Source organism: Mytilus trossulus, chromosome 6 (genome assembly GCF_036588685.1).
Source record: "Mytilus trossulus isolate FHL-02 chromosome 6, PNRI_Mtr1.1.1.hap1, whole genome shotgun sequence".
Taxonomy (NCBI): Eukaryota; Metazoa; Mollusca; class Bivalvia; order Mytilida; family Mytilidae; genus Mytilus; species Mytilus trossulus.
Window position 1 is genome coordinate 13,609,753 of NC_086378.1, and position 15,606 is coordinate 13,625,358.

General features: G+C 31.1%; 1 protein-coding gene across 5 annotated transcripts; it reads right to left on the bottom strand.

Annotated features, from left to right (window-relative positions):
• Positions 1 to 946: 946 nt before the first annotated feature.
• On the bottom strand, positions 947 to 15,578 carry LOC134720824 (uncharacterized). Of its 5 annotated transcripts, XM_063583357.1 has the most exons (15): positions 15,358 to 15,525; positions 13,966 to 14,040; positions 12,663 to 12,737; positions 11,559 to 11,636; positions 11,141 to 11,233; positions 10,357 to 10,528; positions 9,746 to 9,876; positions 9,098 to 9,372; positions 8,256 to 8,377; positions 7,336 to 7,674; positions 6,883 to 6,996; positions 5,401 to 5,638; positions 3,864 to 4,056; positions 3,048 to 3,190; positions 947 to 1,631 (listed from the first exon to the last, which is right to left on the bottom strand). In XM_063583357.1, the coding sequence occupies exons 1-15, from the start codon at positions 15,401 to 15,403 to the stop codon at positions 1,272 to 1,274; spliced, it is 2,454 nt and encodes an 817-aa protein (XP_063439427.1). In that variant the 5' UTR covers positions 15,404 to 15,525; the 3' UTR covers positions 947 to 1,271. The 5 variants fall into 5 exon arrangements, with proteins under 5 accessions (XP_063439427.1, XP_063439428.1, XP_063439430.1 ...); XM_063583358.1 differs by lacking the exon at positions 12,663 to 12,737; XM_063583360.1 differs by lacking the exon at positions 11,559 to 11,636.
• Between the last annotated feature and the right edge of the window lie 28 nt (positions 15,579 to 15,606).

Here is a 15,606-nt window from a genome sequence, read left to right on the forward strand (position 1 = left end):
CATTTAAATATATGAACATTATTCCAGCAGTCAATTCATTTATGCCAAAAATAGTTACCCACATATATTTCAGGATTAAACAATACATTCATTAACATTTAGCATAATAACAATATTCTGTTCATAGTACACAGATACCCCACTCTCATTATCGTTTTCTCCTGGGATTATAAAGATTAGAAATACTTATCAAGATCAAATTGTGTACTCATTTTGCAGTTGATTGAAATTCAACTTTCTCTAAAACTACCTTGCCCAAAAGTGTAACCATGAAAGGGAAAAGACAGACTTACACACAGTCCAAAAATATATTGCCCTTCTACCAGTAACATCCTTGTTTGGGCATAGGAAAATTCATTTTAGTATTTTTTAACACTAGTGAAGTAATGGACAAATTTATTTTTTCAAATTATAAAAAAAATCACCTAGATGAAATCCCTTACAGAAATTTAATATTAAATGCATTTTGTACTTCATACTGTCAGATTTTTGATTTTTCATGCCTACCAACTTGATATCATCATACAAAAGACCTGTTTTTTTGGCATCATCAAAACGTGTTAGCAATTAATTCTTATTAAAAAATTGATTGCACTCATACTCTTGTAAATCAGAATGACAAATGCAAATTAAAATAAAAAAGCAGGAAGTTTTGATGTTTTTCCATGTTGAAAATGATATCTGACAAAAAACGTTATATAAATATGAAGTGGGAAACTCCAAAAATGAATGGGTCAGTATTGCCTACATATTTGCATTGTAACAGTATAAAATTCATAGATTTTTCCATATCAATATAGGAGATAATCAGTTGGAAAATAAGCAGATGAACCTAACAAAAACAATTTGTCTCCCCACATTGACTGATATAGAAAAGATGGTTTTCAAAACATGGTAAGAAAATTATTGAAATAAATATGATAAGAGTTAATTTAAAGTTCTGTGCTACCAAATTTTTTAATTCAAGAATAATCAAATAGGAATGGAAATTGGGGACAGCTAACCAACCGAAAGGTATAAACAACTTAAGGCCACCAATGGATCTTCAACAGACAAGAACTCCCTAAACAATTGGGAAGGTAAAATGCAGGACACATAATATATAAGCTTACTCTAAAATTATTTTATAAGGTATGTGGTTTCTAAAGTTAATGTTCATGTTATTTGCAAGTATTTATTTTTTGATAATATTGATAAACTTCCAAAATTTAAAATAACTGTTTTTCCAATAAATATGCATATTAAATTATAATATTAAGCATTGATAATTCTTAAATCTTGGCTTGAAGTTCATGACTTTTACAAAACTCTTTTACATTTTTAGGTAAGAAACCCCCCTTTGTTAAACAAAAACTGTTCCTTATGATTTCTGTTATATTGATTGTCTGTGTCCAGGCTTCACGTTTTCCTTTTTTCCCTGGTATCGCTCTACTACATGGCTTCCATGGTTTGGTTTGGGATCCTCTGAACCAATGGATCATGCAGGTCTCCTCATCAGAATTGATCACTTGGGCAACTTGAGGCCACTCCTTTTCATATTCTGCTAAGTTTAGAAGAACCATCTCCCCAACACTTACAACAATTGTACTGTTATCCCCTTGGCTACCAGATTTCTTCTTTCCAACAACAAGCTAAAACAAAATTTAGAACATTATAAACTTCCATAATTTAGAATAAAATTATTATAGGACTAAACGCCCTTTCAAGGGAATTTATTAGTATATAATTTAATTTTGGATGTAACACGTCTTCTGATTGGCTGACATAATTTTGTTATGAGCCCATAGACATAATTTAGTCATGTGACCGTGACGTCATCAACATTTTTTTATGGTTTTCTACACTTTAAAATGGAATTTAGAACTAAATTATAAGAAATGGCTGTAATATTTTTTCTGTCTATTCGAAATAACATAAAAAAATGTGGTGCACACTGTTAAATAACACGCTACATGACTTATTCAGTGTGCACCAAATTTTTCATGTTATTTCTTCATAGACAGAAAAAATATTAGTCATTCCTTAAATAAACTCAACCAATTCACATGCCAACAACTTAAAGTCTGAATTGGTCTAGTTTATACATAAATGAATTTCTTTAAAATGTATTTTATTTTTTAAATTCTTAACATAAGAGATAAAGAATTAATTTTTACAGACTTGTTACCGCTATCACACACAAATTGTGTATTCGTGTCATTGTATTGGCCTGGTGCATGAATATATACATTGGTTACTGCAGAAATAAAACCTTGTGAAATTTGCTCTCTGATTTATATCAACTACAAAACCTCTATTTTATCATTCAACTGAATGTTTTGTGTTTATTTGTTTAACGATTATTGCAAAGTTAAAATAAATATTGTAACATGGAGCTTGATTGAGCCTAATTGTGTTATTATCACCACCATTTTGTTTACATTGGTTACAAAAAGAAGTTCAATCAATGTCGTCTATGGAAAAATAAACAACTCCAAAAACGACTTCCATAAGTCCTCTCCAACACCACCAATTATATCGACGTATTCCCTGATAAGCATTATTGTTGTTTAAATCTATGTTTAAGAAAACATTTGGTTGTGGAAGAGAGGTTTAATATAAACCAAATATAGTTTGTATCTGACCAGGTCTTATCTGTTCTAGCATACTTCCTGAAATGCATTTTTTGTTAAGAAAAAAGAACATATGTTCGTATTATTCTTGTTTAAATTAATATTTTTCATAAGGGAGTCTTTCCATTTCTTGTAAAAAAAAAATCGGTAGATTATGTAGGTGTTTTTTGGTTCCTCCTTTTGTATGTAAATTAGACTGTTGGGTTTCCTGTTTGTATAGTTTTACACTGGTCAATTAAATTTTATAGCTTGTGGCTCCATGTGAACAAAGACTCAACGTTGAAGATAGTACTGTAACCTATAATTGCTTTAATACTTTATACTACATTGTGTCTTAGATACAGATTTGTCTCCTTGTCACGTATGTCTTCTTATAAATATTGGTAGAAGTTTATAAATTTAAAATTTTATATACTAGTATACAAAATAAATTACCTGAGGAATTGGTTCATCTTCATCTGACACATCACTCAACTCTGAGTCACTTAATTGTCTTGTGTCAGAAGTTTCTTTCATATCTCTTTCCTTGGCTTTCTCAATTAAATCACTTAATGGCCACACTGCTTCTTCAGGAGATTCTGTGAACCAAAACAAATAAATATATGTATTCTTTCTTTACATGTTTAAAAAAGAATAAACAGCTGCGCCATTGGCATATGATACACCCTCACATTTTCAAACAACAAAGTTCTTTTACTTATCAATGTCATATTTGAAATTTATGAAAATCAAAAGGGAGATGACATCAATAGATATAAACAATTCACAAACAATTCTTGAGAATTGCTGAAAGCATTTTTCAATTATTGTCGCAAACTGAAAAATCCCCCCTTTTTTTTTATGAAAAAGAAAAATTACTGTAAAATTTATTAAAATCTAGCGGGAGCTGACATCAAAGGATATTAACAATCTAACATGGAAAAATTTATAATTTTATATATCATTAAGGCTTGATAATGCTGAGTTGTGTTGTAGCACATGTTTACAATCTTAAAATCTCTGCTACATGATACTTTTTTTGGCAGATAGTTTCGTTTAACCACTGTATTTGCACAAGGAAAAACCCACAGTATAAATATAAATACCTGCCACGTTGGGAGAGCATATAGTAGTATTGAAGGAATACATCATACATTTTGGCCCTAATGAAAATTTTATTTTGTCTGTAGGATTTTTCTAAATTTTGAATATTTATAAAGAAATAACTTTTTTTGTTGTTAATTAATCAAATAAACTTAAATTGGTACTGACCATTATTACTAGAAAGATCTGTGAAAAAATCAGTCCACCACTTTTTATCTTCCTCTCTCTTGAAATATGAAAATGAACCAGTGATATCGTTTTTTAGCTTGGCCAGGTCTATTTTGTTGTAGTCAGGAATTATTATTTTTGGAGAGTCTGTGGGAACACTAAGTAGAAGCTGCTCCTCTGGTTCTTGCCAAGTCTGAAATATATTTGACATTTTTAACCACATTTTGTTACAGTATGTAAATAATTTTAAAGCAATTTGTGTATCAAGGGTTCTGATTGGATGACAGTTACCATAATACAAGAGGCTCTCAAGAGCCTGAATCGCTCACCTGATTTTTTTTGGTTAAATCTCTCATCAATGATTATTTTGGCTTTTCAATTTATTTAAATGTTCTTTGAAGCACAAATTTTATTTTATACACCCTACTGATCATTCAGTTGAAGTTTGGTTGAATTTGGTTGAGTAGTTTTAGAGGAGAAGATTTTTTAAAGGTAGCAAATATGATGAATAAATTGTGAAAAATTGTCATTAAAGGACAATAACCCCTTAAGGGGTCAATTGACAATTTTGGTCATGCTGACTTTTTGTAGATCTTACTTTGCTGATAATTTTTGCTGTTTACAGTTTATCTTTATCTATAATAATATTCAAGATAATGACCAAAAACTGCAACATTTCCTTAAAATTACCTATTAAGTGGCAGCAACCCAACAATGGGTTGTTTGATTCATCTGAAAATTTCAGGGCTGATAGATATTGACCTAATGAACATTTTTACTTCATGTAAGATTTGCTCTAAATGCTTTCGTTTTTAAGATATAGGCCAAAAACTGCATTTGACCCCTATGTTCTATTTTAAGTAACGGCGGCCATGTTTTTTGACGGATCAAAAATCCAAGCACACACTTTGTGCAGGATATACTAAGGAACAATCATGCTAAGTTTCAGAGGAGAAGATGTTTGAAAAATTGTTAACGACGACGACGGACGCCAAGTGATGAGAAAAGCTCACATGGCCTTTTAGGCCAGGTGAGCTAATAAGGGTGCAGACGTTTTTAAATTACTGAATGTATTGACATGTAACTTCTACAATTATAAGATTAAAAGTGCTCCAGGTTTCCTGAAAATTAAGGCATTCTGTCTTGACAGAATATTTTTAAATATTACAGATCTTTCACATATGTTGGTCCAAATAAATAGAATGATGAAAGTGTATTTTCTAAAAGTTCATAAACAGTGTTATACAAAGTTTGTACGGGATGCCCCTATTTATTCCCCTTACTGCTTACAGGATAAATAAAAGTAGTGGGCACCCCTTTTCAAGTCTTGGATCCTCCATCACTGAGGATACATGTTGAAATGAAAATGCTGTGGTTGACAAACAGCAAAAGATTCTACACTGATGGATTCCAAGTACTTTAAATCAAATCATTACATTCAAACAAAATAAATAACTGATTCATAACATTCAAACAAAATAAATAACTAATTCATTTATTACATAATTTGTTAGTATTTGAAAGTATTTAATTATACCTTGTCAGTTGACCATTTTTTGTAAAACAGTCTTGTTTTCTCATCTTTCTTGATTATCTTAAATATGTGGGGGTATGAATGGTTACACATTTTGTTCAGATACTGAGATATCCAGCCAGCTGTATCCCACACTTTTGAGGTTTGAACTGACACTGGATTTGGAGTAGTGCATGACTCAAAAGCTCTCATAAGTTTGGGCAATGTAAGAACTGCCTGTCTTGCCAACCAGGAAGAAAATCTGCAATTAAATTAAGACAGAATTGTAGCATGAAGAAAACACGGCAACCATACATCAGAACATAGTTCACTTTTTTTTTGGTCATGTGTAGAAATTTTTAGTGTTTGTTAAACAGGAAGTTGCTGTTTAGTCAATCTGAAAAAAGCATTACAGTCTAGCTCACTCATATAAACATTGATATCAAATTTTAGAAAAGCTTATTATTCAGTTGCTCAGAAAAATGTGTCAAAGTATTCATAAAACAGATGGACAGAATGACAGACATGTGTAAAACAGTTAACATTTGTGTTTTCTGACCTTAGCCTTAAAGGTTTGTGTGAGTTATTGCCATCACTTGGTGTCTGTAGTGCCTTTATTTACTTTTCATATTCTAATCTTAACTAGAGGCTCTCAAGATTGATTGATTGATTGTTGGTTGCTTAACGTCCAGTGGAGGCTCTCAAGAGCCTGTGTTGCTCACTTGTATTTACTGATGTCAGTCATCATGGTTGGTAGGTGGGGTCATTTAACACTTTTTTAAATAGATACCCTAGTAATAATTGTGGCCAAGTTTGGGTAAATTTGGCCCATAGTTATAGAAAAGAAGATTTAGTACAAGTTACAAAAATGAAGAAAAGGTGTTGACTATAAAGGGCAATAACTCCTTAAGGGGTCCTCTAACAATTTTGATCATGCTGACTTATTTGTATATCTTACTTTGCTAACGTTATTGCTGTTTACAGCTTATCTTATCTTTAAAAGTATTCAAGATATGAACCAAAAACTGCAAAATTTCCTAAAAATTACCAATTTTAGGGCAGCAACCCAACAACAAGTTGTCAGATTCATCATTTGTGAGGGGATAGATCTTATTCTGATGGACATTTAAATCTTGAAAGTTTTGCCCTAAATGTCTTAGTTTCAAAGATATAAATCAAAAACTGCATTTTACCACTATGTTCTAATTTTAATCATGTCAGCCATTTTGTTTGGTAGGCAGGGTCATGGAACACATCTTTTAAACTATATACCACTATGATAATTGTGGCAAAGTTTTGTTAAATTTGGCCATGCAGTTTCAGAGAAGAAGATTTTTGTTCAAGTTACAAAAAAAGAAGAAAAGTTGATAAAATTTGACTATAAAGGGCAATAACTCCTTAAGGGGTTGACTGACATTTTGGTCATGTTAACTTATTTGTAGGTCTTACTTTGCTGGTCAAGGATAGCAAAAAGGTAATTTTAGCATTATGTTATATATTACGTACCTTGAAAATACCTGGTCAACGTCTTCATGTGTATGTCCTACCATAAGGAATGACACTTTAACTTTTTTAAATACACCCAGCTCCACTAACAATGAAAGGAATCCAAAGACAAATCTGTAATACATATATTTGATATCAATAAACATAAGAAATAAATTCCTACATCGAACAGTATTTGAACTCAACAAAATATCTTCCGATAGGTTCATTATCTCTTTTTAATTAAAAATACAAGTTGCATTTTTTTATTGAGCATTTCTGTATTTTAAAAAGTGCTTTTTCAATGACAGATCATATTTTCAAACTTTAAATTGATAAATTTCATTGAAGATTTCATGAATAAAATTCACAAAGCACAAATTTCAGGATTTTTTATGTATTGTTTTCTTAAATTTTGTTATATTGTAACATTCTTTCAATCAATGGTCATAGAGTTAAATAAAAGTAAATAACCTGTTCTTATTTTCCCTGTAACAATTGTCCATTTGCAGGTAAAGGACAGGTGGGATGTCTTCCAAACCTGCCAATATGTTTATCAATGTTGAGATTGTGAGATTTGCTGAGTGAGGATATTCAAATAAGTCAAAAAATCCATATGTGCTTATTCCATGAAGCAAAACCCCAATTAAGTGGACCCTCAGCTTCCACATATTACCTGTAAACTTTGATTTATACAGGAAGTGTGGAAGCTGAGTTTTGCTTTGGTCCATTGAGTCAATTATGACAGATAAATATTTTTCCGGTTGTTCTTTAGCTTTCTGAATATGCTTGTAATATTTCCTTCTTTCCATGCTGAAAGAATAAATAAAAGGAAATGAAGAAGGGATGAGATAATTGTAATCCTAATTGATTGATTTTTGATAAAATCTATTTAAAGTAATTGACATTCATATGTAAATGTCCACATGTGTAGTAATTCAATTGATAATAGCAAAATATATTGTGTAATCATAAAAAAAAACAAAAAAAAACATTATATCAATATATTAAACATACAACGACTTTGAAGTTCAATTAAATTGTAATATATCAATTTTTTTTCTTCAAAGCAGCAAGTTTCTTGACAATTATTAACTTATTTTCACATTTGGAAAGAAGTGATTTTAAATCTAAATAATTCCAGTTATGTTATGAATAAAATTAAAGCCAGGGTTAAGTGCCTTGTTATAATGAAATCAGTTTGAAAATTGATTGAAACATTTGATCTGAGAAATAAGTGTGTTTATATATTTACAAAACAAGTATATGTACATGATTTATAAATCATAAATGTTACCAAAGAGAATGAACCATCTTATCTATGAAATAACTTAAAGATTTCAAGAGAAAATTTTAATATTATTAAGAAATAATGAAAAGTTTACAACACTAACTTTTGTTGTTTTAAGTGTTTTTCTCTCCTTCTTTGTAGTTCTTGCTTTTTTGTCTTGCTTCTTGTTGAAGAAAGTTTTGTCTTTATTTTGATGCATTTATTGCATTTGGAAAATCTTGATACCTGAAAAATAAATCAACTCTGTAAATAGGCTCACTATTGAAGGCTCTACGGTGTCTGCATCTATCACATGGAAACGTAAAAAAACTTTATTTACAGTTCAAAGGCAATTTCTATTTTCTGAACCTTGATATATGGTAGTTTTAAAATATATATGATCCAAGAATAAAAAAATTCTTATTATTTAACAAGTTTTTCATCAAAATTAGTGCTGCTGACACACAGGGTTAAATGAGGTCGTTGATGGGATGTTAATTCTTGTTATGATTTTGTTTGTATATCAACATAAAAATGTACTTGTTTGTGATTTCTAATTCAGACTTTCTTTCCTAGGTTATCACTTCAATAAACAATTTGGCCTTTTAAAACTTATAACTTCATTTTTTTAATGTCGATGTATTCCCCAATTTCCAAGTTTTATAAGAATTAAATACAAATAATGATTCAGGTCATTAATTTAGGCCTAAATTAATATATTGTTTGTTTCCCAAATGCTGACCCTGCGAAGCCAGGTGTGGGTAGGTAGGTAGGGAAATAATTTTATTTTTTCCTAAAAGCTGGAATTTAGCCGGTTGATCTGGTAAGCCTGAAATTCAGAAATGAATAAAATAATATTTGACTAAGTTTGGACAATAAATTTGTTTGAGTAGGACTGATTTTGCTGGGTCGGTTGGAATTGGGGAAACAAACAATATTTTATTTTTGGCCAAATGGATTTGTTACCTTAGGGATGGCAATATGACACAAACATGTTCTCCAGAGTAACATAAAATGTGACATGGAAATAACTTCTGGTTCCCCTTTGTCATGTTGGTATTCAACCATCTCACTGTAAATAGACTTTTTGGTCACACATGGTGGTAGGTGTATTTTCTCCTGATTGGGTAATTTCTCACCAAACTGGATTGCATACATATGCAACCATGTCATTGCACTTTGGCTAGAAGCTTTCATTCTACCAAGACGATTACCAATTTTATTGATGACAACTGATCCATCTATAATTGAATGGAATGGACAATAAGAATTATATTACTCATGTAGCCAGACACAAGAAACTTCAAATATGTTCATACATAACATTTTTTTTTACCAGAAAAAATACCTGTGTGTATTTAATACTTGAAAGGTTAATGTTGTTAAAACAATTTGGGTTTATGATTCTGAAACTGTTGTTATGTTGACAGCTTGGATTTTTTTTTTCACTTCTTCTTTAATAGAAGTTTGAATCTACAAAATTCTGTCTCAGTGAAACAGATGTGTTCCTAGAATGGATGAAATACCATAAGTGGGCTTAAATATATAACTGCTAGCAATCAGAAAAATGAAAGCATATTCAATTTTAGTTGTGTGATGCAATTATATATTTACCATAAAACTTTTTCTGAATACTATAGTACGTTGATTTGGGGATTCCAAGAACCAGTAGAAAGGCTGATAGACACACTGAAGATGTACCTATCAGGTACTTGAACTCATACTTGCAAGTAAGCTCATTGATCCTAAAAGAGAATAAGAACATGTTTTATTTAATCAGTATTCATTTACATTTTTATGTTGTCATAAGTTAAAGATATTTTTGTCATTATAAATAGATATAGGAAGATTTGGTGTGAGTGCCAATGAGACAACTCTCCATCCAAATAACAATTTAAAAATAAGTAAAAAATTATAGGTCAATGTACGGCTTTCAACACAGAGCCTTGGCTCACACCGAACAACAAGCTTTAAAGGGCCCCAAAATTACTAGTGTAAAACCATTCAAACGGGAAAACCAACGGTCTAAAATTTATATATGCCAGAGGCGCATTTCATTTACAAAAGACTCATCAGTGACGGTAGATGCCGTCGGAGCTTAAATTACAATACAGTTATCTCCTAATTGTAATTGCTGATATTTTGAATGGCAATCATTTCACATCTTCTTATATTGAAATATAAACATGATGAAAGATGAAAATTGTGCAGTAATGAATATATACCTAGAATGGCTTTGTAGCCAATTCAGAATAAACTGACTTCTTTCATTTGTAGACAGGGATTGAAAATTATTTCGAACTGTCTCTGCGGTCATAATGTCCAATCCTGATATGCAAAGCATTGAACAGCAAACCATGTATGCGAACGATGTCAGTGCTTTCAGGCTTCTTCTTTCTGCAAAATGTAAATAAATGGAATGAAAATGAGCTTACTGAGTGATAGCCCAAAGTGACAACATAAAACCCATTAATTGGATTATCTCCCTTTAAAAACATCAGAAATAATCATCTCGCTTCAAGCACACAAACATGTGATACACTTTTACTTTCATATAATATTTTATCAAAATATATTGAGTGGGTCAATGAGTTGCCTTTGAAAGATTCTGAATATTTAAGTGCATGCAAAACGGTGATTGGTTTATGTCACTTAGGCAAGCATCCAGCAATTATAAGCACAAACATAGAATGTCTTACATTGGACACACAGATGAATTTGGTGTCACATCCCTTGTACCTTCTAACAATTTGATAACACGTATACTGATTTTTACAGGCACAAGAGCAATTTTAAAAGCCTGGGCTGTTGGGCCTTTAAATTTTGGTTCTACGTGAAGACTGTGATTTTATTGAGAAAAATGCTGTAATGACTGTTTCCATTTTGCAACCGCCGAAGAATTTTTGTGTGTGATAATGGGTAGACATGCAATAAAGGGGGGTGATTAATGGTCTGCATCCAAGTTGACATAGGGCTGAACATATAAAATTATATATACATGCTACTTACTTTTTCTCACAGGAGTTTCCATTGTTTCATCTCCAGGATAATTCAGATGACAGTCAACAGAAGACCCAAATGGTCTTCCTCTTTTTCTATGTGCTGAAATGCAAACATTACCATGATAACATGAAGACTAAAACACAAATACATGTACTAAACACTAAGCAATGAACCATAAATATGAGGTCAAGGTCAAATTAAACTTGTATAAAGCATCCAGGTCTTCCACCTTCTAAAATATAAAGCTTTTAAGACTGTTAGCTAACACCACTGCTGCCCTCACCATATCACTATCCCTATGTCGAGCTTTCTGCAAAAAAAGTTGCAGGCTTGACAAAAAATCAGTAAAAAGGCGAACAGCTTGTTTTTTTTCTATTAAATTGTGTAACATAGAACCTTAGATACACATCTTTAAAGTATTTACCTGCAGCTTCAATATTTTCCGCAACTTCATCTCCTGACTCGCATTCTAGCTCAGAATCATCTGTATCTTGATAGCTGTCTGAAATTTGAAAAATAAATAAATTCACTTAATTCAAAATAGTAAATTAATTTTAAGAAATTTACTTTAGAAATTGTAACCATGCAAGCAGGAGTATCTCTAAGTTAATTTATATTTGTTTTAAATTGACTTTATATTGTTTTTGTACTGCAACTTAAATTAATACAATGATAGCTATTAAAATTGTAAAACTAAATTCAAACTTATTTTCATCCTTTAGGAACCCCTGATTGTGGAAAAGTGTTGCATGATAAAATTCTCATTGCAGAAAATATAGCTGTATTACTATATTTAGGAAACAAACAACTGGTTGCAGTATAAATTGTTATACAGTAGTAAGTGTAATATGCATATAAGCATAATCCAAGGAAATCATGCATTTGGGGATGATATTTGTGATTGGAATAAATCTTATAATATTACAATTGGGAGCTACAAACTTTAAGTTTTTGCTACTTATACAATCAAAATCATTAATTAATAAGGCTTGGGTGTCTTCCTCCATCTTCGATTTTGAATAAGCAGATATCTTTAGTCTATATATTTGGTGAAATGTGCAAATTTTGAGAGTTGTATGTAATTTTTGTACAAGACTTTTGATATGAATATAGAAAATTGTGTGTTTAAACATAATTGCAGTTGTAATTTTCAAAAACACCTTGTTTCTGTTTCATTAGATTTTTTCAAAATTTGACAAATAAGGGGAAATAACTCCGATGAGGTAATTTTTACAATAGAAAGTGTTATAAATTTACCTATTTCAATATGTAGCAAGAAAACAAGTTCAGTGACCCCATTTTTCTTTTACTTATTTGAAAGCATGTTATAAGAGCAATATTCTCACATTTTGTCTTAAAGTTCTTATAGAACGTTTTCTTTTTATCACACAAAATTTGATTTTCCATTAATAAGCTATTCAAAATCTGACAATTTGAAAAAAGCATGATAAAAGCTTCATTTTGACAAGTTATCAAAAAATTCTGTCAGTTTTTATTAAGACACCCTAACCCACCTTAAATTTATTACCTTCACCATTATCACTTTCATCCGGACTATTCATTTCCATCATACATGTATCTGTGATATTTTCATAATCTGAATCTAAAGAATTATTGAACAGATTAAAACATAACTATACATTTGTACCTATAGCATACATTTTATAAATTATATGAAATGAGTGACTGGTAAAAAATAATGTTGATCCAATCTTGAACAAATGCATTTTTCATTTTTTTAAGCAATAAGACTGTTGGTTTTCCTGTTTAAATGGTTTATCACTAGTATTTTTTGTGGCCCTTTATAGCTTGTTGTTCTGTGTGAGCCAAGCCTCCTTGTTGAAGGCTGTACCTTGACCTACAATGGTTTACTTTTATGAATTTTTATTTGGATGGAGAGTTGTCTCATTGGCACTCATACCACATCCTTCTATATCTGTATATATATATATATACGAGTCTAAATTGCACAAACAACATTTTCCAAAAGACCAAAAAAGTGAAAAAGCATATTTAAACAAAACGCATTTGACTAACCGGTCGAACAACTGATGTTCTTAACCCTGCTGACTGCCATTGACAATTGCCAAATAAAATTGATCACAAGATGTAACCAAATGGATCTTAAAATAAATTTAATACTAAACAGAAACACTTTTTAAACTTGTGGCCGCGATCTTATGCCACAAACATACAGTGTCAATATATTTTAGTACACCAGATCAGGATTTCGACATTAAATGTCTCTTCAGTGATGTTAGGGATCGAAACGATATTTGGAACGCCATATAAAAAGTATCCTCATATACATGTATATACAACTCGTCTAAACATCAACCCAACAATGTTGTCATTGTCGGCTTCTGTATGGTTTTGAAATCAACTGTAGCTATGTACTGTTAAGCTAACAACGTTTGACTGGAATTGACATCCTTTAGCTTAAAGATTTCTCATTTTTATAATATTTAAATGGCCTCATCTAAGCTGGACATCGAGAAAGTAAAATTTATCACCATATAATATAATAAGTCTTCTGTGCACGACTTAATTTGTTTTTTTATGCATTCATATCACAATATCGTCAAATCAGGTAATTGAATATTCAAACCAAAATATAATTTGTGATATTGAGTTTGGGGCTAAAAAAAATGTTTATAATCAATCAGTTTTACATATTCAAAAATTTACAGAGGTGGATTTAGAGGATTTTCCAGGAGGCCCTAGACCCCCTTTTTTGGCAAAACTTTGGCTGATCATATAGGGAATCACTGAAGCATGAATAAAGCAGTACCCCCTCTTAAACAATCAAAATCCTTAATCAAATTTATTACCTTCACCATTATCACTTTCATCAGGCCTATTCATTTCCATCATCCATGTATCTGTGAAATTTACATAATCTGAATCTAAAGAAATATTGAACAGATTAAAGCATCAATCAATATACAATATATCCATAAAGGGGCAGAACAAAATATTACATTGATTTTGACATTTGTATGTGAATAAAGAGCTACCAATTAATTTCCAGGGTGAGTGGATAAGGAGGAAATATAAAAAAAAGCAGGCCATGACACCCAAGTTGGTCTATGGGCAAATCAAACATCAAGAACACTAACATTGAAGACAAAAATAGTCAAGAGGTACAGCGGGAAGGTCATGATCTAAAAAAAAAAATGTTTAACCCTGCATCATTTCTGTGCCTGTCCCAAGTCAAAAGCTTGTTAGTCTTGTATGATTTTTAATTTTATTTTTTGTGTATAATTCGGAGTTTCGTATGACGTCCATTATCACTGAACTAGTATATATATTTGTTTATGGGTCAGCTCAAGGATGCTTCTGGATGCTGGAGTTACTTGCTGCAACCAAGACCCATTGGCGGCCTTCTGTCTTGTCTGATTTATGGTCGGGTTGTTGTCTCTTTGACAAATTACCCATTTCCATTTTCAATTTTATTCATGACAATAATCTTATTTTCTTGATCTTGTATTACTGATCTTTTATGTATGTTGACTGTTAGACAGCTTGGTCATAACAGACTTTCTTGAGATGTGTACATGTAGCTGTAAATTTATTTTTATAAGTTTCTGTATTAATTAATATCAACAGGTGGTATAATGTGTCTTAAAATTCTGAGCAGATAGAACTTGAAGTGATGAAATTTTTTTTCCAATTTCAGATTGCTGTAAATGCTTTTGTTTCAGAGTCATTTTGACTTTTTTGTAGATATTACTTTGCTGAACAATTTTGCCTAATAATTCTTGCTATTTAGTTTTTATTTGGTGAAAATTTATCCAGAGCTATGGTGCAACAACCTCAATTTTTTCAATAAAAATTTGTAACTGAGGTTTTTCGCTTCTTTCATATTTTCCTCTAGATACTATCTTTTGTCAGTATTAAGAGGACTTAGAAGCTTCTGTCCAAGTTTGATTTTAATAATTACATGTATGTCATTGTAAATTTTGATGGAAAATTTAACTGTATGGATGAGAAAAACTTGTTGTAGCTGTAACAGGCAGGAGCAATTTTTATTTACTGAAGTTTTGTAGGAAAATATTGGAACTTTCAGTCCTTGAAAGTTGTCGATTTACGGTGAATCGGGTATCAAATGTTACACACTTACACGGAAATATTGTAAACTGTCTCAACTGGCCATATCATTATTCTTATTTGAAACATCAGTATTTTAAATGTGTAAATGCTTTTTGGGAACCAAGCCTTACCTATTACATCTTCTAACGAATTGAAATAATCATCAGAATCTGCCATATTCCTTCAGCTGTTCAGCAGTCTGTTCAGACGATCTGGAAGTCAAATCGCGTGCGGATTTCCAAATTCTATTTTCGTTCGTGGAGTAATATAAGTAACTTCTAAAGATATTATTACTCCAGATATATATTTGATGTAATTGTGATAAAGTTAATGAAATAACTTGTTTGCGTTTTACTTCAAACATGCTAAATGTCGGCAAC